Source organism: Gossypium hirsutum, chromosome A12, assembly GCF_007990345.1.
Source record: "Gossypium hirsutum isolate 1008001.06 chromosome A12, Gossypium_hirsutum_v2.1, whole genome shotgun sequence".
NCBI lineage: Eukaryota > Viridiplantae > Streptophyta > Magnoliopsida > Malvales > Malvaceae > Gossypium > Gossypium hirsutum.
In genome coordinates this window covers 104,387,718-104,409,717 of record NC_053435.1, presented here as the reverse complement: position 1 = coordinate 104,409,717, position 22,000 = coordinate 104,387,718, and the positions used below count along the sequence as shown (strand labels likewise).

Here is a 22,000-nt window from a genome sequence, read left to right as displayed (position 1 = left end):
TTTAGCCTAAATTTTTACTCAAACTCTAGTTTTTTGGACTGGCTGTCAGGCCGGGTCAAGTGTCCCAATCCATGATCAGATCTACTGCATAGTGACTAAAACGTTACAAATTAATAATATTAATGACCAAAACGTAACAAATTAAAATTCAATAATCAAAACTAGTGACTATTTCTATAATTTACCCAAAAATACTGGGTGGACCATAAACTATAACTTATCCAATTGGGTCAATCAAAATGGGCTGCCTTGACACGTGTAGTGAAGCTGATGGACCACAACCAGTAGGGCCTAGAGAGCGCGTTGTATGGTCATTTTCACTGTTCATTCCGGGTACAGAAACTGAAAAATCTTAACCAGAGGATGCCAATTTCCCACATGGGAGGGATGTCCTAGAAACATGCCGTGTTTGATTTACTTATTCAACAGAAACAGTGACAGAGGCTGGACCTGCCATTGTCCATGTTTTTAGGACTTGGCTTGATCAGCATTTTGCAGCTCATTTAATCCCCACAGTTCCACACCAAGTAAGCCAACAAATGGTGGACTAATTTGATTTCCAAGTTTTAAAGTAAAAAAAAGAAAAGAAAAAGAAGAGAAAATAATACTTCATTAAATTTAATTGCTTTAAAAAGAAACTAGATCAAAATCTTAGTGTCTAGATTCTTGAATAGTAAAATATATAGAATACTATCTATATATCTCTAATGTAGACCATAATCTAAGACTAGTGTGATCAAAGTTGTCCATGTCATATCCTCAAAAGTTGAAGGGCTCATGTCCCTAATGTGGTCCCCAGCGTAGACAGTAATATAGAATATTTTATTTTATTTCATTTTTCTTGTTTTAAAAAAGCGAGGGATCTGTTAGTGCGCCACCACTTGACATATCGCACATGTGAAAAATAAATAAATAAAAACAAGGGAGAGCCACGTGAAACCCAGTCAGATAATGATCACTCCAATGAATGACGTGGCGAATTCCCATTGGTTATATCCCTTTTCATCGTACGGTCATCTGAATGAGGTGCTTTCCCTAACCTTGTACGGACCCACAGGTATAGGGAAAAAGAGAGAAAATAAAAAATAAAACCTATTTATTAATCGTGCGGGTGTCCAATATTTTCATGCAACCGACAGAGATGTCCCGTGTCTTTTACTTTTACCTCACATGTTAGTTGTTGCTTCTTTCGGTGGATACCGGGCGCGGAGGTTGTCGGTAAACACAACAGGTGTCATGAGTTTAGACCATGGGCACACAATTTGGGTGCATCCATTTTCGTTCTTTCATTGTGGAATCACATGTTTTGGCATTTATTCTGCGTGTTTCCTTTTTTTGGGAGGTGCCTGTTCTTTTATCCTCCAATTTTACCAAAAGAAGAAAGAGATTAGGTTCTTCACTTCCACAGACTTTCTCAATTATTATATATTTTTTCATTTTTTCATTTTGTTTTTTCATATTTATTTACTACTAAAAGTATACTGGGAGTGATTGGTCATGTCATTTCTCATCTGCAAAATCTAGGGTTTTTATTAGATTCCTCATTTTCAAGACAAATTTTCTATTTTTTGTTTTCCCCTTCACTTCAAATTAAGCTTACACTTCTGCAGATTTTCCCTTGAGTAATAACCTAATTTTGAGTATACTTTTCAGTTATACTTCCTTTCTATTTTTGGAAACTTTTCTAATCTGGGAATTTTAGTTCTTTGCTTGTCGACATCAAAATCAGTATATTTCCTAGGATTCAACCATAATTTTACCTTCTTTTTTTTTTTCCTTTTTCTTTTCTGGGTTTATTCATCTTTTATAGGAACTCATACTTTTCCTTTCCGGTTTGTAGGAGAAAGTTAAAGAGTGAGAAAATGGTGAGACGGAGAACCCAGTTGAAGAGAATAGAAAATGCAGCAAGCAGGCAAGTAACCTTCTCAAAACGAAGAAATGGGTTGCTTAAAAAGGCCTTTGAGTTATCAGTTCTCTGCGATGCTGAAGTTGCACTCATCATCTTCTCTCCCAGAGGGAAGTTATATGAGTTTTCTAGTTCTAGGTACGTTTTCTCATCATCTTTCATAACTTTTAAGCTTTATGCGTTTGCAAAGGTACTGCAAAATACAATCCAAATCATACTTCATTGATTCATTGTTTTATGTTAATTAAATCTGGGAAGATACCAATAATTTTCGGTAACTGAACTTGGATGTTTATCTATAAAGAGGCCCCGCTCTCTTACCGGGTACTATAGCTATTACTATAGGTAAGTACTAAGTCATTGATGATCGCAGGCTTTTTTTATGTCCATCACAAGGGGGTGTCTGGTTTCTGATATCTTCCTGTCTTGTTTGGTTTTGTTTAGAATCAAATCTTAGCAGGTGATTTTGTGCTGTTGGGTTTCATTGTTTATGATCTTGCAGGTTTCTGTCTCTTTAAAGAGAGATTCATCATGGTCTTTAATTAGGGTTAATGTTTTTGGGTAAATACATACTGAGATTATTAGTCACCAAAGTTTAGGAGTTACCTTTCGTTAACAAGCTTTGAAACTGTTTTGAACTTTAATGAAAAATAAGCATAGATAGACTGGATTATAGTGCTGGGTATAAACAATTTGCATTTTTCAAGGTACTCCCACTATCTTATTTTCGTATTTGTTTAAGGATCTGATGGTTAAAAATTGCTAAACAAAAACTTACTCATCTATAAACTACAAGTTACATTCATGGATCCCTAGCTAGGAAACATTTAATAATCTCAAGGGGATATGCTTTTAAAGACTGATGCCCACATGGTTTCCTACAGATTCTTCTAATGTTATTATGATATTATGATCCTGTTGAAAGTTGAAACCTTAACGGGGATGATGCATATATAACATAGACCATTTTACATGGTACCATTATTATAAGAGCTTGAAAAACTTATCATATATTGCTAGCTCTACTATTAATTGTTGATTGTTAGATGTAGGTTAACATGAGTAAAAACAGTATAAGTATAGGGTTTAATAGATGGGTCGTTTGAAATGAGAATCTTAAATTCCATAATCAAATAACCATAATGATAACATGAAAGAGTCACAGGAAAGTGAGTGGAATGGATTACATCACGTTCACCTGCTCTACGCAGTATGAAACATTGTTTCATGAATATTTGGGTTAAACTGAAACGACCCTTTTTAAGAATGTGTTGCAGCTAATGGTGCTGCAACCAGCAACGGGCTAAGGGCTGAACCTGGTCAACCTTACAACATCACAGAACAATTTGGTGGTGCTGTTACACTTTAATAGCACTATGGTTAGATGAAAGGGGAAACCAACGGTTTTCGTGCAGATGTGGTTTGGATTAATCACGTAATCACATTTGATAAATCGAAAATTACAATCGGGTTAATCTCGCATCATCAACCTTATGTTATTTTGATAATGTGAGATTTGTGAAAATTTTACTCCCTTAGAATTACTAAAATATAAGATTATTTAGAACTAATATATTACCTTATTTAGTTTAAATAAAATTTTATTATTTGGTTAACGGAATGTAATATTAATTAAAGGGAAATTATCTTCGTAAGTAAAGTTACGGAATTGACAAGTGTGATATAGTAAAATATTAAAATAATAAATTTTTGAAATAAAACACATGTCAATTTATCAAGACTACTTGTAAAATAAAAAAAAAGTACACTGTTAGTGTATCAAATACTAATCCTTATCTAAATTACCCTTAATCATAAATAAGAATAAAAATATATTAAACTATTTTGAAATTGAAAGTTAACTATGAAAATATAGAAAAATATTTAAGACAATAATCATATATAAAATGTTAAATTTTCTCAACTAATAATTAATTAATTAATTAATAATGAACACACTCACTTAAAATAACTAATTAAAAACTAAGGTAATGTAATCTACAAGATATAATATTATAAACAATTATTTAACTAATAAAAAAACTCACTTATAATAAAGAAATATAGTTGAAATGCTTGGGAAGATAAAATTGTTTCAAATCTCATACCAGCAATATAATGTAAGATTACTTGAAAATTAAATGTTCTGAATTTTTTTTAGATAAAGGTAATAGAAACTATTATAATCAAATCATTTAGTCCTAGTCGACTATTATAATCAAAACATGATCAAGTGACTGTATGAATTTATAGAAACCTAACTCTTAACTAAAGGCCTGTTTAGTCAACGCATCTACAACTCTATTACCTTTTTTATTGGCATGTTGTATCTTCACTTCTCATTGGTTCTGAATCAATTGTTTAACATTTGACGTAGAGCTCTGCAACATTTGGATAGCATCTAAGATGTCCATCTTGAGGATCACTTTCCTAGTACTGATACTCCAAGCTTGTCGTAGACCATCATAAGCTCCCCACACCTCAGCTTATGCAATTGAGCATATTCCAATCTTTCGGGGAAATTCCATCCTCTACCGACTCGTATTGTAACACCCTTAACTCATATCGGTCGTCAGAACAGGGTTACGGAGCATTACTGGACAAACGAAATAGTAAATCATTCAAATCATACATTAATACAAACATAGTCAAATTCCATTCAAATACATTCATAATATCCCTTAATCGAACCCTCGAGACCCTAAAAATACTATAGAAACAGTTCGAAACTAAATTGGAAACATTAGGAAATTTTAGGAAAAAGCTAAAAAATTTAGGCTGCAGGGGTCACATGGTTGAGGCACACGCCCGTGTCTCAGGCCGTGTGGCCTCAAAATGAACCTTAAAAACATAAGTTTACCATTTCAAATTGCTTAAACCTTAAGAAACTCAAATATTTACCAAAATACCAAATCAAAATGACGTTAATCGGGTAAAAAACGCATCAAAACCAACCTAATATGTGCCTAACCAATGTACCCTCATTGGTACCACAATTATATACAACTTTACCTCAAAATACACATTAATTCAACTCATCAACTCATTCAAGAAATACCAAAACAATATACCTAATAAAGTTACCACAATCACAACAATTCAAATATATGTAAGCCACACATACTACCATAACAACTATACTTCATTTTCATACCATTTGCAAATTGGTTATTTGCACAAAATATCATTCATCACATTTACATAAGCCATACATTAACAAAAATAGCACAAGAGTCTATACATGCCATATAATCCAAATTAAACGTTTCAAAAACTACTGAGATAAGCTGGATTGTGTGACTTGAGTGCCGATCTGATCGTCCAACCTTCCGAAAATCTACAATGACGTTAAACAACATAAGTAAGCTTAATGAAGCTTAGTAAGTTCGACGAGTTAAACGAAAATCTTACCGAACTAACTATAATAAATCAAACAAAAAAAATTCCCAAGTAAACTCCCTAACATTCACAACTTCAATCGATAAATACATCTGTATTCAGATCAATTCAATTTCATTAAATAAATCACCTTACCAAGATTTTTTCATTCGAAGAACGACTTACAGGTAAGAGTACATCGTCAACAGCAGCTCATAAGAGTTAGTCCTCCCGAATACGCCAACAGAAGCTTGAAAGCTGAATAGAAGCTTGTAAGAGTTGATCCACCCGAATCATACCAAGCAGAAAGTATAACACCAGAGTTCGCGACAAATGTTGAACCTTAGTTTACTTGGGTAAAATGCCAATATCTCCCTCCAATACCATCTCCACTTTAAACCCCCGTCACACACCAAATCACGAATGTACTCAAATCCCATGTTCAATTCAAACCGAATATCCAATTCAATATTATAATTCAAACAATAATTCATTTCCAGCAATAGAATATATGCATAATACCAATCATCAATTTATAAAATGTTAAATTTTAATCGTACGAACTTACCTGGACTGAATTGTAGTAATAGCAGAAGTTTAAGAACTATTCCTGTAACACCCTTCGCCCGTATCCCTCGCCGGAACAGGGTTCGAGGTGCTACCAGATTTAAACTCATCCATTTATATAAAACCAGACCGTAAAATTTTTTGATCAATTTTAAACTTTTCATACACTCGTATATTATCCTTTAATCGGGCTTACAAGCCCAAAATATTCATGATGCATTATTATATATTTACCAATATCTTAGTCTTGTATCATTTACTTACTCAACTTTACAATCCTATACATGCCATAGACTCGAAACACTAAGATTTACTTACGCCGATAGCGTAGACTTGACAATGTGATAATATCTCTGACGGCCTCCAACCCGAGCTAACCTGGCAACCCTAGGGAATATGGGAAAGAAAAGGGGAGTAAGCTTTACGCTTAGTAAGTTCATAAGAAAACAATAAGCAACTCATTAACAAGTTTTATCAATGTTTACAACATAATCACAAATTCACTACAAGTTGTCTTCCTGAGCAATAGTCACTAAATTATTTATAACTGGAGCTACAAAACTCCAAATCAATTGCCGTTAATTTTCCCTAAAAATAGACTCATATATATTCCATCCATAAAATTTTCAGAATTTTAGGTTTGGCCAATCAATACTAGATTTTTCTTAAAGTTTCCCCTATTTCACTGTTTGACTAATCTGACCACTCTTCACTACGAATCAAATTTTTCATTGTACAGAATTCAAAATATGTTTTATTTGATTTCATTTGAAACTAGACTCATTGAGGAGTCTAATCATATAAATTTTATCTTATAACCATTTTTGTACAAATTATAATGATTTTCTAAAAACAGAACAGGGGACCCCGAAGTCATTTGACTCTATCCCACGCCACTTCAAATATCTCATTATCAGCAATTCTTTTGCTTACACGGTTTCTTTTATAAGAAACTAGACTCATTAAGCTTTAATTACATAATTTATTCAGCTTCTAAATCAACTCCAAAAATTTATGGTGATTTTCCAAAATCACGTTACTGCTGCTGTCCCAAGCAGATTTATTACAAATTTACTCTTTCAAACATTCTTTGCATTCACATTATTTAAACATGTATATCACCAATCAATTTCATCACATATCTATAATGTCACTCAAGCATAATCTCAATACAATACATCATGCTCAATGATTCGCACACAACCGTTCAAATTAGCAATTATAAGATGATTCCGCACATAGTCCACCCTTATCGATAATTTACGATGGTTTTGCCATTACTCACATATATGACATAGGCATTTTCACCTATGCTTCTCATTTCACATTCATGATTCAATTCCAATCGATCTAACATGCATAAGAATATATCACATACCTGGCCAACTTAATGCATTAAACAAATTCAATTGCCGATTTAACACAAGGTCTCATAGTCTTAGACTTTTATCAAATCACCGGCATTTAACCTGCTAGGTTTTAAACCCGATAAAATTATTCACCAGCTTAAAGCTTGCTAGGCTCAAAGCCCAAATATCACCATTATAAAGTTGTCTCATAAACAATTCATATAATATAGCATGTATACCTGTTCACTTTGCTCTATTTAATCATTCAATCACAATTTATAATTTCCCTTTGAATCATTCGATATTTTGCACACTAAGTGTCATTCTCGATATCTCGCACATTAAGTGCCGTTCTCAATATTTCGTACACTGAGTACCATATTTGATTGCCCCGCACACTAAGTGCCACATTTTGTCGATATGTCGTCAGACATTAAAATATTCACGTATATACAATTTATACAATATTAAAGCATTAGAAACATCAATTTAACAATGCTTATTGCATAAGAACTTACCTGGCTAAATTGTAGAGATACCAAAGTTTAGGGGCATTTTGGTAATTTTCTCATTTTTCTCGATTTCCACCCGATCTTGATCTAAATTAATAATTTCATTCAGTATATTAATTTAGACATTAAAACACCTCATTTCATAGAATTTGGTCATTTTTTTCATTTTTAAAAAATTACCCCTAAAGTTTTACTTTTATTCATTTTAGTCCTTGAGCTCAAAACATGCAAATTAACCATTTTTAACCATAATTAAGCTTAGCCAAATGTTCATGGTATCAAAACAGTCCATAATTCACTTTATGGCAAAATTATAATTTTGCCCCTAATATTTCAACTTCTTTACAATTTAGTCCCTATATCATAAAAATGCAAATTCATGAAATTGAGTAAAATTATACTATAGACGAATATCACTAGTGTCTCTAGCAGCCCACACATTTCATTTATTTGACATTTTAACCACAAATTTTTCACATTTATCAATTTAGCCCTTAATTATCAATTTCACAAAAATTCACTTAACAAAAAGTGTTTAACTATCAACAAGGACTCATATTCTTCCATTAAACTTCAAAGCCTTATTATACTCATCAATGGAAAATATCAAACTATTCAATGGTTTTGCAAAATAGTCCCCTCATTAGATAGATTAAGCAATAACGATCCCGAAAATATAAAAATAATTAAAAACGGGACTAGAAATGCCTACCATGCATTAGCTGAAAGTTGGAAGCTTTTTCCGTGGCTTCTCAAGCCTTCATATTCGGCTGGTAAAAAGAGAATGAAAAAGATGACACCTTGATTCTTTTATTATATTCATTTTATTATTATTTTTAACCAATTTACAATATTAAGCTTTATACACTTTATTTATTACACCAAATGCCAAGCCATCATATCCCACTATCTCTTTAATGGGCTAATTACCAAATAAAGACTTCTACTTTTAAGTTCTATATCTATTTAATACCTTTAGGTTATAGAACACAACTTTTGCACTTTACACAATTTAGTTCTTTTTGTTTAATTAACTATCGAAACGATAAAATTTTTCAACGAAACTTTAATACCATCTTATTGCCACTAAGTAAATATTTATAAAAATATTTACGACTCGGTTTATAGAAACAAGGTCCCGATACCTCATTTTCTAAACCCACTTGACCTTAGGGTCATACCACTTGAACTTAATAAATCGCTTATAAAACAAAAATCACAATATCAAAAACATTTTTAAAATCAAAATTAACTCATAAATATTAAATATAATATTTACCAACCTACTCGTTCGGATTTGGTGGCCCCGAAACCACTGTTCCGATCAACCCTAAAAAACGGGCTGTTACAATTCCCCTTATTTTTCCTTTTTCACGAGTATCTACGGGATCTTGATCTAAAATATAAAATTACTCATTTATTAGCATATATTTCATTTCCAATCCATTTTACAATTGATACCCTTTTTATTTTTTAAATTTGTGCGATTACCCTAAACTTTTATAAATTTTGCAATTTAATCTCTTAATTAGTTAATCTATCAAATTAGCTAATTTTTTCAAATCAATAATCTATCCAAATATTCTAGGCCCTCATATAGCCCCTAATAAACCTAAAATTCACTATCAAGCCCTAATATTTTGACATTTTCACAATTTAATCCTAAAATTAATATTTCAAAAAAATCACTTTACAAAATCATCACACAACACAATCAAAGCTCCAAATCCATGTTATTCATCAAAAACATCTAATATTTATCAATGGAAACTTCTAAAATTTTTAATAGAATTGAAAACGAAGGTATGGGCTAGCTAGAACTAGTTGCAATATTTCAAAAATATAAAAATTACAAGAAACAGCTAAGAATTGAACTCACATGGAAACTCCTATGCTCAACCGATTCTCCAAGCTATTTCTATGGTGTTTTGGCAATGACAAAAGAAGAAAATGAAGAAGAAAACCTATTTCTTCTTACTTAATTTTGTTTTAATTTCAACTAAATTACAAATTTGCCATTATAATTTCATTATTTTGTTCTTATCCATCAAATTGTCGTCCCATTGTATTATTTAAGGCTTAATTATCACTTAAGTCCTTCCTCAATTAATAATTACACCATTTCATCACCTAATTGCTATAATTAGCAAGTTTTGTACCTTTTCCAATTTAGTCTTTTTTCTTTAATTAACTAACTAAACATTAATATCTCTTAAATAAATTTTAATACGATTATAATGACTCTATAAATATTCTAAAAATAATAATTACGAGTTGACATGACGAAAATTTGTGGTCCCGAAACCACTATTCTATCACCACTGAAAACACCACCAGATGATGCATGTCCAAGCTCTAGCATCCTTGCGCCATCTGTGTTAATCTTACATTAGCCAATCTCTAGTAACTACCAACAAATTTCCTTGCCATGTTGGACGAAACCTTTGTCAATACCTCTCATATGTTGATGTACCTGCAACTCCCTCCCAGAAAACCGTCAAGCTTGTTTTAAGATACCTTTAACATTCATGTAGGAGTTATTAAATAGAGAGTAATTTCGATTCTTCCACAAACACCAATAGATTGTGCCGAAAGTGCTACTCCAATTAACGTTATCACATGCAAACATCGAGAATCCAGACATGTTAACAAATATCTACTCATCCATCAAAATATTTATGAATTCCATTAACATTTTTTTATCTAACAAGCAAAGTCCGAACTGAAGTGGCCAAAAAAAAAACACTCACAGAGAATATGACTTATGGAGAAAGTTACACCCTATATGACGGTATATATCAAACTCGCAACCTTCGCTATCAACAAACACCAATATACAAACCAATACACAATAAACACAATCAAGGATTTCACTGTTAATCGGAGAAGAGAAAAAACTACAAGCAAACTAAATTAACACTGCACCATAAAAAGGACAAAAACTTGATGATTGAAACTTGTAACATAAGTGCACCCATCAATCAAGTAATAAAGTGATAAGATGATGTCATTTCTATGAAGATCAAATTTTAAGATGCTAAATATCAATAATTTACTTTTATATGATGCGTATCAATAAATTAAATTCTAATTACTATTAAAATTAAATTATACAAATTATAATGATTTTACTAAAATAAGGGAATGAAAACTTTAAGTTTCTCAATCAAATTATGAACTTGAAACTCTATCTAATTAATTAATTATCTTTTATTCAATTGTTTAGTCTGTATAATTATTAATCCAAGATTTGATGGACTTAAGTAGACCCTTATAATATCTAAGTTAATCTCCCTTCCCACCTATCTATATTATTATGCTAATAAGCCCCACCTATCTATATTATTATGCTAATAAGTTGGATTTAGTCATTAAGAATAAATCTATTGTGCTGCTTAATGCATGTTGCAAATTAACTCATTGGTTGGCGCTACTAAAATTAATATTGACCTATTTAGTCTAAGATTTAAAACCCTAACCATGAGTGGCCATGTTACTCTTCTTTTTTCCTCAATCTTCCTAAAGGATGTATTGGAAGGGCCTTCAAGCAGTGAAGAAAATAGATTTGGATTTGTCAGACTTATGACAATGGTTGATGCTCAGAGCGCTGGGATGAGACTGAATGGTTATAGGTTGTTTGGTAGTTACATTAGTGTGTTTTTGACAAAGTTCAACAGTAGAAGGAATTTTTGGAGGAAAAAGAAGAACTAAGAGAGAAGGAAAATAAGTATTGGATGCTGTACAATACTGAGGTGATCAAGGGAAATGGAGTTAACTCAGATTGTACAAAAAAAAAAAAAGATTCAAATTCTGAGTTTTCGGAGTCGAGAAAGGTAGAAGGTTGTGTTGAGGTAGTTCAATTGAAGAAGCTTGAAAATGTGTGGTTGGTAGAGTCGAAAGTTACATTGAAATTTCTTGACTTAAGGACATCTTTATATGAATGTTCTTTTGGACATTGAAGTTAAAAAATTTGCAGGGAATTATTTTTTGATTGAATTCTTGGAGAACAACATGAAGGAGGAGATAAAGCAACAACGATGGCCTTGGTTAAATGAAAGATTTATTGAAATCCAGCCATGGTCAAAATGTTGTTATGCAAAATGTAGATTAAAATGGATTAATGTGTTTGGGGTTCCAATTCGTATGTGGAATTCCAATTCTTTCAAACGTATTTCGGAGCTGTGGGGTGAGTTGTTTGCTTTAGGCGTCAACTCGATAAACGTCAGTGATTATAGTGAAGCAAGATTATTGATAAGCTCTACCCAATTGAAGAGATAAGAGGAGACGATCATCATGCATTTTGGTGAGGACTGCTTCCTATTCAGGGTCTCTAGGGTGGGTTTGGCATTATCAAGTGATGTAAGGCAACAAAATGTGACTATTCAAAATAACCATTGCTCTGGAAATGAAAGTGTGTACCTAACAAAGACTCATCCATGGAGTCAGATGATGAATAGCCGCTTGAGCATAGGGACGACTAAGTGGGCGTTTTCATGAAAACGAACTTAATGAATTACTATGGGAAGGTGGCAAAGTTGAAAATGTTAAGGAAAATAGGTTGGTTGATGGCTCAAGTTTAAGTTCGAAGGAGCTGTTGGGTGGTTCATCGGCTTCAAAAGAGATTTGATTTTGGACAAGTTAAATGTGTTGTATGGTTTGAGTTTTGTATTTTAGATGGGACCGATTTGGAAGAGGTTATAGGCTCACATAGAGACTTGGAGGATTTGGGTCGTGGTGGTGGGCCGTCGGACTCAGAATGGCCAATTGCAGAGGAGTTTGAGGAATATTGCATTCAGAAGAACCCTTGTAAGAAGAAAGATAAGGAGGCAATTGTAGAAGATTTATGTGAAAAATAAGGAGGTTAAGATGAATTATGAGTCTGAAAGTTGAAGGTTGGAGGAGCATCGAAATATTTGTAATTCCTAGAGAATAAGACTATCCATAACATAGGTCCAGATTAATCGATTGTTGGGAATCCTTGGAGTAGTGATAGGATACACGAGTCTAAGGAAGCATAAGGAGAGACAATGCAAAATCTTAGTATGACGATTGTTATTGTTGATTGTGTAAAGAAGAAAGTGAGATCAATATTAGAGATTGAAGAAAAATTGAAGTTATCGGTTGAAAAAAAAAAATCTCAATGCTAGAAATCTCGGTGAAGAAGCAGTCGCCTAATCATCGTATTATCAATGGTTCCCTTACTAATTTTGAAGGAATGCAGGTGACAATGAGGGTTTACTTATCAAAGACTTGACCAAAATAATTGAGGATCGAGAGACTGGTTTTTGGACACAAGGTAGAGACTGAGTTTTAATTAAGGATACATTTATTTTCTTTTGGTTTTCATGCAGATTGCTAGATGACAAGAAAGGTTGTTTGTAGTTACTTTATGGCTTTTCTATTGTGATTTGCGGGTGGTGTTTGTATCCTTTCTGAGGTTATTTTGCAGCAAGTTTGCGCTTAACTTCATATTTCATTATAAAGTATGATCAGAAATCAAGGGAACTATGTATCAAGGGGATTGCATTGGGGGTTTTGAGAAATGACAAGTCTACTGGAGGTAAATGACAAGGGGTATTGGTGATTGTATCTAACTTGATATTACCAATTTTTTGAGCTGTTGATTGTGGTATACAACCGTGGACCATGTGGAACATTGGGATAGGAGAATTCATGACATTGGCGTGGTTTATGTTATTTAGGTTTGCAAGAAAACGAATGGCATGCTGGATGCTTTTGACAAAGTAAGAATGGATAATTGTTATTTATCTAATGCATGATCATTCACTTAAGATGATACACGCTCTCTTTATTATAATAATCGATACAAAGAGGTTTTATTGCACTATCATTCAAAAGATAATAAAAAAAATCTTTAAATTTGATGGATTTTAACTTGACTCAATTCATTAGGATTATATTTTTTTTTTAAATTAAGTTTCAATAAATCAAATCAAGTCGGATAAAATTATAAAAATAACCAAAATCAAGTTTGAGGTAAACCTGTCTCGTCTCAAGTCAGCGTCTCAAGTCAGGGTATTTATATATAAAGTTTTAAATTTTAGGGTAAATAGTTATACCCTAAATTGTTACTTTAATTTATTAGGCTCCCTCCCATCTAGCGAACTACTTCATATCCCACATTAGGTTATGCCAGTTAGTGTTTACTATCACATTGTCTCCAGATTGTGTTTATTGCCAAATTAATTGTTTATGTGTCTTATTGTAAATTTTAAAAAATAATATTATCACTCCAAAATTGAGCTTAAAAGCAAATAGTTGTTAGGAAAGAAGTAGAAAAAAATGAGATAAAATTCGGGCATGACAGCTTTGATAGCAAGTGAGTTAGCAATCGTTGTTAGGGAATACCTTGTTGAATATTCATCGGTGGTTGTCCCTTTCCTTATAATACGATCTTAAGAGCCATGACATGTCTCTTCTCCAAGTCGAAAGGGAGCTCCACAACTCTGAATTCTAGAAAACAGTGTGTTGAGTCGAGAGGTGTTTGCCGCATGATTTACGTCTTTAGCATCAATAACACACCTCCAAAACCACTTATTTAAAAGAGCTTTGCTTTTCATGAGAGAGCTAGTGATGCTAACACCCCCCCCCCATCCTTAGGATTACAAACATCACACCAGATTAAGTTTCATACCATCCGTGGAACCTCCTACAACAATTCCGTCTACAATCTTTCCAGTCATGTAGCCACTAAATTTGACAGTCTGAACAAAGACATAAACTTAGTTGGCAAGTTGGATAGGACTGGTTTTATTAGGGTCAGCCTACCCCCTTTGAATGACAAGATTTCTTTCATACCTGAAAGGCAAGCCTAAATTCTAGGTCGTTAACACTTAAATAAAATTGTGACTAATACTCTCTCCCAATTGCTGATCACCATTAGTTTAGAGAGATCGCCATTAGTTTAGGAAAAAACAAAGCAATCACTTTGTGAACCTTTGTTTAACGACCTGATTTTCGATCTTGGCCTATATGTTTCTTTTTTACTCTTTTTCGTATAGTTCCAAAATTTATTTATTTCCTACTGAAATAATGTCAACTCTTACTCACCATACCAGATAATCATCCGCTCATAATTACATGTTCAAAGTGGTGAGGTTTGTACTCGCAATACTAGATCACCATTCATATAGTCTCCAAATTACAATATTCCCGATTCAGCTCTTCGTTGACATAATTCATAAGAGCTTGCCATCAAAACTTTCTCAATGGAAAACTCCAACTTTTCCCTCATCAACTCTTTGCAGTTTCTTTTGTCATCATCAATTTAGCTGACGATCAATCTTGCAAGAACATAATAACATAATCTAAGATTGAAATAAATTTGTTATTATCTTTGTCTTAGTTTTTGAGTTGTTTTGCATTATTATTTTGTCTTATTTCTTTTTTTAAATGTAACACTCTTCGTTGCCATAACTCATAAGGTTCCTTTACTTCAATAAAACCTATCATCTGGTCTAAACCCCAAACTATGCTGTTGAATTTCGCAGTGATCCATGTTCCTGGTATGCTTGGATATGGTAGTTGTTACATCTGAAAATTTCATATATTCTTTTTACACAAGTTGATTAATCGTTTGGGGTCATAATCCGTATGTTTTTAATATAGTTTATCTTAGTCATGCATCAGGCAATCTAGTGTGTTTGTCAAGGATGTTGGAAACAGAAAATCTTGGTCGGTTTGAAAACATCTTTGTGTTGAAAACTGTGATCGAGATAATTGTAGGAAGAAATGTGGGTTTTCTTTCGACATAAGTGTATGATGGAATCTGCCTTGGGATTTTCATAGAAAAAAGTTACACACTATTCAAATGTATCATCTTTTATTATACATTATTATTTGGATTTGATCCTACTTGATTACTGATAAAAATGATCCAAATGCACTCATTATTGTTGATATTTGTGTGTTTCAGTACGAACAAAACAATAGAACGGTATCAGAAGAGACAGAAGGATATCCATGGAATCAGCAGCAAAGGGGAAGATATGCAGGTAATGCTCTCTTCATATATCCATCTCAATGCATTAAATATAAATGTTTGCAACTTAGAACCTGTGTAATCTCTAATAATTGAAATTTGGTATGGGAATGGAAGGATGATGTAAAGGAAGACGCTCACAGACTGGCGAAGAAGATCGAATCTCTTGAAGATTCTAAAAGGTTAAAAACCTGAGCTCCATACTTTTACTTTTATATATATATATATCACTCAGTTCCACTTCATGTGTAAACCCCTGTATGTTTATAATGTTATAATAGAAAACTCCTGGGACATGGATTAGAACCATGTTCTATTGACGATCTGCTACTGTTAGAAAAGCAGTTGGAACGAAGCTTAAGCCGAATTAGGGCAAGAAAGGTACATCCCATTTCATAAGTTTCGAATCTAATTCTTTTTACCGACAATATATCAAATAATTTTATTTAATATGTGACAGAATCAGGTATTTACGGAGCAAATAGAGAAGCTAAAAGAAGAGGTGAATCATTTTGATTATATATATATTTTAATATAACAACATGGATGTTATTTTGGATGAAAAACTGATTACCTTAAATAATCAGGAGAGACGCCTTGGAGAAGAAAATGCAAATCTGCGTGAAGAGGTATTTATTTGGTCTCTACTTTTCCTATATATAGTCAAACATTTTGTAACATTTGATTACATTAAAAATTATTAGTGTGGGATGCGACCACGAGAATCGACGTCAACAAGGCAATCGGATGATGAGCGGAACATGGAGGTGGAGACGGAATTGTGTATAGGCCCACCGGAGAGAAGATGTATACTAAAACCCTAGTTTTTCTTATTATTGTGTATTTAATAAATCTCAAATGAAGCTTCGAAGCTTTCTTAAGGTTTTTTTTTTAATATATATTTCATATATTCATTGTTATTAAAGACATCGTATTTGAAAACAAATAGGTTTCATATATCAAATTTATTGTATGATATTTTAAAAAAAAAATTTGATGTACCAATGAATTAGATTAAATACTTTTTTTTAATAAAAAATTTGAGTTTTTTAAATATTTTTAGAAAATATTGTATTTATTAAGAGCTAATTAAGTGTCACAGGTTAACTTTTACTTTTTTCTAAAAAATAATATCATGAGAATTTATTTTTTCCGAAAAATCTACTTAAATTTTATATCATTATATTATTCATTTAAATTTATACTATTTTTTCAACATGAAACTTAAGTCTTAAAAACTCATGTTTGAGTTTCACTATACACTGCCATGTGTAAATTTTTTAATTATTTTCAATTCTTCATCAGTTATACTTTATACTGAATTAATTTTACATGCCATTGTAATTGATTCAACATGTATTTAGATTTTTAATTATAATTTAATACCCTTGTGCCGTGTCTATGATTATACCATCTTGTCAACAACAAAATTCCCCTACTTAAATCCAATTTCAAGCCTACTTACCTTAGAGCCTAGAGAAAATATTTGGGCCTTGGCCTCACTCTTTCCACAACGTATTAAAATGTTCGATTTTTGTGAAGATACGATACTTGTATTAAAAAAATTTATGTTATGTGCGACATACGTAGAAAGTATCATTTCAAATTATGATCTTTAGAGCGAGGTTTGATGCATTTCACCATTAATCTTTATTACTTAGAGCTTAGAAATCAGAAGGTTAAAAGTAAAGGTGTTGGTAGCTAATTCTGAATATTTTACTTTGTTTTATTATTTTAAAATGTAAAATTTTTATAAATTAAATTAAAAAACATACAAATACAACCATAAATAATTCAAAAAATAAAGCTGAACAAAATTAAAAACATATTAAATGAATAATAATTCGAATTTACTCAAACACACACTGATATAGATTCATTTATTTTATTTACAAACACAAAGAACGTGATACAATAACTTGCGTGTTCATCAACAAACTCTCCAACTTCTTTAATTTACAAAGGGAGGGAGGGAGGGAGGGAGCAGCTACAAGTAATTGATATAACAACTCCCGCTATACATTAATCAAAAAAGATATAAATTGGGATCCAAAATCAATGATCTGCAAAAAACCGGCAATAACTTAGTTCTTGCACCTGCTGCAAATTCTTCGAATTTGATTTTTCGGAGCATGAGAAATGCTCCCAAAGCTTCCAGCATCTTCTCTTGGACTCACCGAATTGTGGTTCTTCCCAAAGATGATGCTCCTATTTCACTGTCAGTGTTCTGCATTAGACATCATATGTATCAATACCAGAAATAAGAAAATCTTGAAACAACTTCATGTTATTAGAGGCAAGGCAACCCACAAGAATAATAATGCAGCATTTACTTTTTCATTTAAAAGCAGGCCTTCAACAGTACATGGTCAAAACTAGCTTTTTGACCCCAAAATGTACTACTATAAAATATCAAATTCCCTTTGCTCCCCATGAAGTAATTTACAATCCCAATAAAATAAAGTTATGTTTAGGAGAGTGATATAGAGAAAAGAAGACTAAACAATTTTGTGAGAATACAAAAATATTCAGATAGCCTGGACTCCACAAGTGTCATTTACCTGAGATTTAGGGGATGGGAACACGTTCCAAAACCTTAGCGTCTCATCTCCAGCTCCAGTAACTATGGTCTGTAAAAAAGAAAAAGGGGTAGAAAATGGTTATTTCAAACAGAAGAAGAGCATTGATGTTAAAACAGAAAGTAAAATTGCAGCACTTGTCGTATATTTTATTAATATTTTTTATTGTAATACAAAAGTAGAAGCCAATGGTAAAAAGTATAAAGCGTGGGAAGTGACCTACCTGTCCATCAGGTGAGATTGCAAGATAAAGAACTCTGTATGTGTGTCCCGTAAGAGTAGCCAACTGCATTAGTAGAATAAAATTTTAGAGGAGAAAAAGTAGATGATATATTATTATCATATATACCCTGTTTTTAAACTTCTTTTACCTTTGACATCGTAGGGTATCTCCAAACAATTATCTGGTTTTGGGAGTATCCATGAGTGCTGACGAGTTCATTAACATTCTTAGACCACACAAGGTTGCATACCTGCAATGCATAGAGCAGACATTAAACCAGCTAGAATTTGTAACTCTAGTCTTGAGAAGCACCACCATGAACATATTCCAAGGACTTATAGGAGAACTTCAAATTAGATATCTAGATTAAAATTTCCTAACCACTTCTTATTGACAAGGTTTATTCCATTGCAGATTGACAGGAGAATTACTCTGACTACCATGCAGATGACAGCAAGTTTTATCATTTCAAACTAATAAGAGAAAGATCACCCATATCAATGCAGTCAAGGAAGCAACATTATGGACCTGTCTATTTGAAGCACATTTAAGGCCATATTGAAGGGACATGATATAAAAACAAAAAAGAAAGAATCACCTGACTGCCAGTGTCCATGCAGCTCAAGTGTGTGTTTGTGGTTGTATTCCAGAATCGAATACATCGATCAGCTGTACCACCCCCAGATGCAAGAAGGCCATGCAGATGCGGAGACCAAGCAATTGCCTTTACGGCAGCAGTATGGTCACAGTATTTAAGAACAGGTTGGGTGGAATGTTGATTCCAAACAAAAAGCTGCATATGGATGAGATTTGTCATTAAACCAGCTTAAAATTAAATGAATACTAAGCATCAGAATAAGTCAGACTGGCAAGAGAACTGTTATTCCATACTTTGTTGTCATTTCCGCCAGATGCTAGTTCACGGTTGTCATAAGACCACTTCAGCCCACAAACCTACACAATGCTCAATCGATACTCAGACTCAGGGTATAAAATGCAAGCATAGCATGAATGAACACAAACACAATAAGAAGCACAAGCAACTTCCGAAAATAAATAATGACTGCATGAGAGTATGAATTCATATAAAACAAGAAGAAAAAGAAGCACTGATGAAATCAAAGAAGACACATGTACAAAAAATTGGTGTAGAAAAAAATGTAATTGTAATAAAAAGTTGTGTGGTTGATCGGGTTGAATCAAACTAATAGTGGATAAGAGTCTAACCTCTGACTTGTGACCAGAGAGTTTACTAGCAAAATCATCCTGCGCACGTATATCTCTTTGAAGAATGCTCTTATCACGACTACCAGAAGATAACAGAGAAGAGCTCCAAGCTAAGGCCCCAACGCGTAATCGATGCCCCTCCATTGTTCTTATCCTCCTGCAGCGAGATGCATCCCAAATCTACATACAAAGTGGTAGCCATTAAATAACTACATCATCCTACAAGCAACACGCAGGAAGTTGAACATAGACAGAAATTATAAGACTCCATACAAAAGGAAACAGTGGGGCAAAGATAATCTCTAAAGTCCATAGAAGGGCTGAAAATTTGGTCACCTTCGATGACCATGGTAGAAGCATTAAGTTACTAATTTATGCCAAACTTCATTAAAGCCCAAAGATATAAGGAAATGAATGAAGGATCAGGCCTATATTTTCAAGATTATCAAGTAACAACTAAACTCTTATAAAATAGAATGAAGTTCAGTCTCAATTTATCAAGAGCCATCGCAGACTGCCAAGAAGTCCTGCTAATTTGTAGATATCTATAAAAGGTACCCATGCTTGCATCTGATAAGACCATTAAACAGTATTCTAGTTTCTCTCTGCCCTGCATCCATAAACTATGGATAGAGGCTTTCACTTTTGGGCCATACCTCATCTGACCATTGAAGCAGATTCCGATTTCGGACCAAATTTATGGCTTTTCTTCTCCCCCTTTATTTCTCCCAAAAGTTAACTACAAAGTTTTCTAATCTACATCATAAAGTCCTCCTATTATTTTCAGTTTGCAATTAGGACATGGTGTGGTAGCTTGATAATCCCGTAGGAAAACATGTAAAAGCATCAGTGAAGTCAAGAACAATAAATCAAATAAATGTCAAGAATTGCCGGCTAAATCAATGAATGGCAATAAATCTTTACTCTTCAATCTTCATATTGTTTTTACAATTCACTGATACTTTTCTTCGGAAGCCAAAGCTTTCAAACGTTGCATGCATTCTGCCACCCCTGTTTTCTTTGAAAACATTACTGCACTAGTTAAGAACTAGTAGTTTACAACTTTCTTTATTAATTATACTCAAGGCATTATCGATGACATAACTACACTATCAAAGTGTAACAGCCTAAAACTAACACAGAAAAACCAGAAAGCCAGCATACTCAACAGATAAACTAAAAATGTTGACAACATAACAATTTTTATCATCAAATACGAATAAAATTAAACCTGAACTTTGCCGTTACTAGTCCCAACCGCCAGATGAGTTCCACGTTGAGCCCAACCAACCGAACAAACACTATCATCAATCCCCAAATCACATAATTTAGTAACCTTACTACTACAAGCATTCCACAAATAAACACAATTCCCCAACCCCACCGCCAACACATTATTCGATGACCAATCCACCAAATTCAAATAAAAATCATCTTGTAACGCAGGTGCATCCAGAACCTACAAAAACAGAAGGAAAAAACATTAATCCCCACACCAAAAAAGAAAATCAAAATTTCAACCAAATTTACCGTAAAAACCATTAAAAAAACTCACCTTGTAAGGTGACCGGGGAACCTTCCTGGGAGCTTTAACAGGGCTATGGATAATCCCCGGAACCGACTCATCAAGGCCGAAAGGTGAAAGCGAGTGTAGTGACCGTTTAGTTTCAGTTTTGTACCGGAAAATATTACGGCAAGCCGGAGATCCCAATGAATCCTTCTTGTCCGGCGTATCGGGACCAAAAAGGGCAGCGCGTAAAAGGCTGTTATAAGTACCAGAACCATCTTCTTTTCCTTCAGCTGACGTCGGAGAATTTGAGATGTCGAAAAGCGCGAAGTTGGAGCCTGATCTGCTGGGGATGAACCTATCGGAGTAAATTGTGCGCGAGGGAGAGCTGTTGTAGTTGGAATTGATCAAACGGTTGATGTGCATTGTCCGAGACGGAAGGTTTTCGAGATAGACGGAAGAGTCGGACATTCTGGCCGGGAGGTTGAGACGGGTAGTTTCCGGAGCTGATTGGTTACGTTGATTACGTACAGTAGTAGGATCGTCCATAGCTAATTATTGTGTTTTGGACAGGGGATTGATAATCAGGCAAACCCTAAAAAGAGAATAATTGAGAGGTTGAAGACGAGTTATTGCTTGGATGCAGGTTCTCTTGGTCTTTTAGATTCTTTTTTGGCGACGAAAATCGTTGGCTGTTTTATTTTTTATTCTTTTTCCGCGAAAAAGTACAAATCCTGTGTGGACTAACCT

The 22,000-nt window shown here is 33.4% G+C and overlaps 2 protein-coding genes across 7 annotated transcripts; one reads left to right on the top strand and one right to left on the bottom strand.

The window, feature by feature from the left end:
• Nucleotides 1-1,270: 1,270 nt before the first annotated feature.
• Nucleotides 1,271-16,719, top strand: LOC107936389 (agamous-like MADS-box protein AGL19). 6 transcript variants are annotated; one of them, XM_041083527.1, is made up of 8 exons: nucleotides 1,271-1,391; nucleotides 1,841-2,044; nucleotides 15,649-15,727; nucleotides 15,829-15,896; nucleotides 15,996-16,095; nucleotides 16,175-16,216; nucleotides 16,302-16,343; nucleotides 16,419-16,719. In XM_041083527.1, exons 2-8 carry the CDS (start codon nucleotides 1,863-1,865, stop codon nucleotides 16,536-16,538), a joined length of 633 nt encoding a protein of 210 aa, XP_040939461.1. In that variant the 5' UTR covers nucleotides 1,271-1,391; nucleotides 1,841-1,862; the 3' UTR covers nucleotides 16,539-16,719. The 6 variants fall into 6 exon arrangements, with proteins under 6 accessions (XP_040939461.1, XP_016724602.2, XP_016724603.1 ...); XM_016869113.2 differs by having other exon boundaries at nucleotides 1,297-1,391; nucleotides 15,832-15,896; XM_016869114.2 differs by having other exon boundaries at nucleotides 1,384-1,622; nucleotides 15,832-15,896.
• An 844-nt stretch (nucleotides 16,720-17,563) lies between these two features.
• LOC107936425 (protein FIZZY-RELATED 2) lies at nucleotides 17,564-21,972 on the bottom strand. Its single transcript, XM_016869154.2, has 9 exons — nucleotides 21,299-21,972; nucleotides 20,975-21,202; nucleotides 19,744-19,923; nucleotides 19,408-19,470; nucleotides 19,115-19,309; nucleotides 18,665-18,766; nucleotides 18,517-18,579; nucleotides 18,276-18,344; nucleotides 17,564-17,941 (listed from the first exon to the last, which is right to left on the bottom strand). Exons 1-9 carry the CDS (start codon nucleotides 21,797-21,799, stop codon nucleotides 17,888-17,890), a joined length of 1,455 nt encoding a protein of 484 aa, XP_016724643.1. The 5' UTR covers nucleotides 21,800-21,972; the 3' UTR covers nucleotides 17,564-17,887.
• Nucleotides 21,973-22,000: the final 28 nt, after the last annotated feature.

Coding starts and splice junctions, on each gene's coding strand:
- LOC107936389 (XM_041083527.1), top strand. CDS start 1,863: ATGGTGAGACGGAGAACCCAGTTGAAGAGAATAGAAAATGCAGCAAGC. Junction 2,045..15,648: donor TATGAGTTTTCTAGTTCTAG/GTACGTTTTCTC, acceptor TGTGTGTTTCAG/TACGAACAAAACAATAGAAC. Junction 16,096..16,174: donor GCCGAATTAGGGCAAGAAAG/GTACATCCCATT, acceptor AATATGTGACAG/AATCAGGTATTTACGGAGCA.
- LOC107936425 (XM_016869154.2), bottom strand. CDS start 21,799: ATGGACGATCCTACTACTGTACGTAATCAACGTAACCAATCAGCTCCG. Junction 19,471..19,743: donor TCTCTGGTCACAAGTCAGAG/GTTAGACTCTTA, acceptor AGCATTGTGTAG/GTTTGTGGGCTGAAGTGGTC. Junction 17,942..18,275: donor TCCCATCCCCTAAATCTCAG/GTAAATGACACT, acceptor TGTCTAATGCAG/AACACTGACAGTGAAATAGG.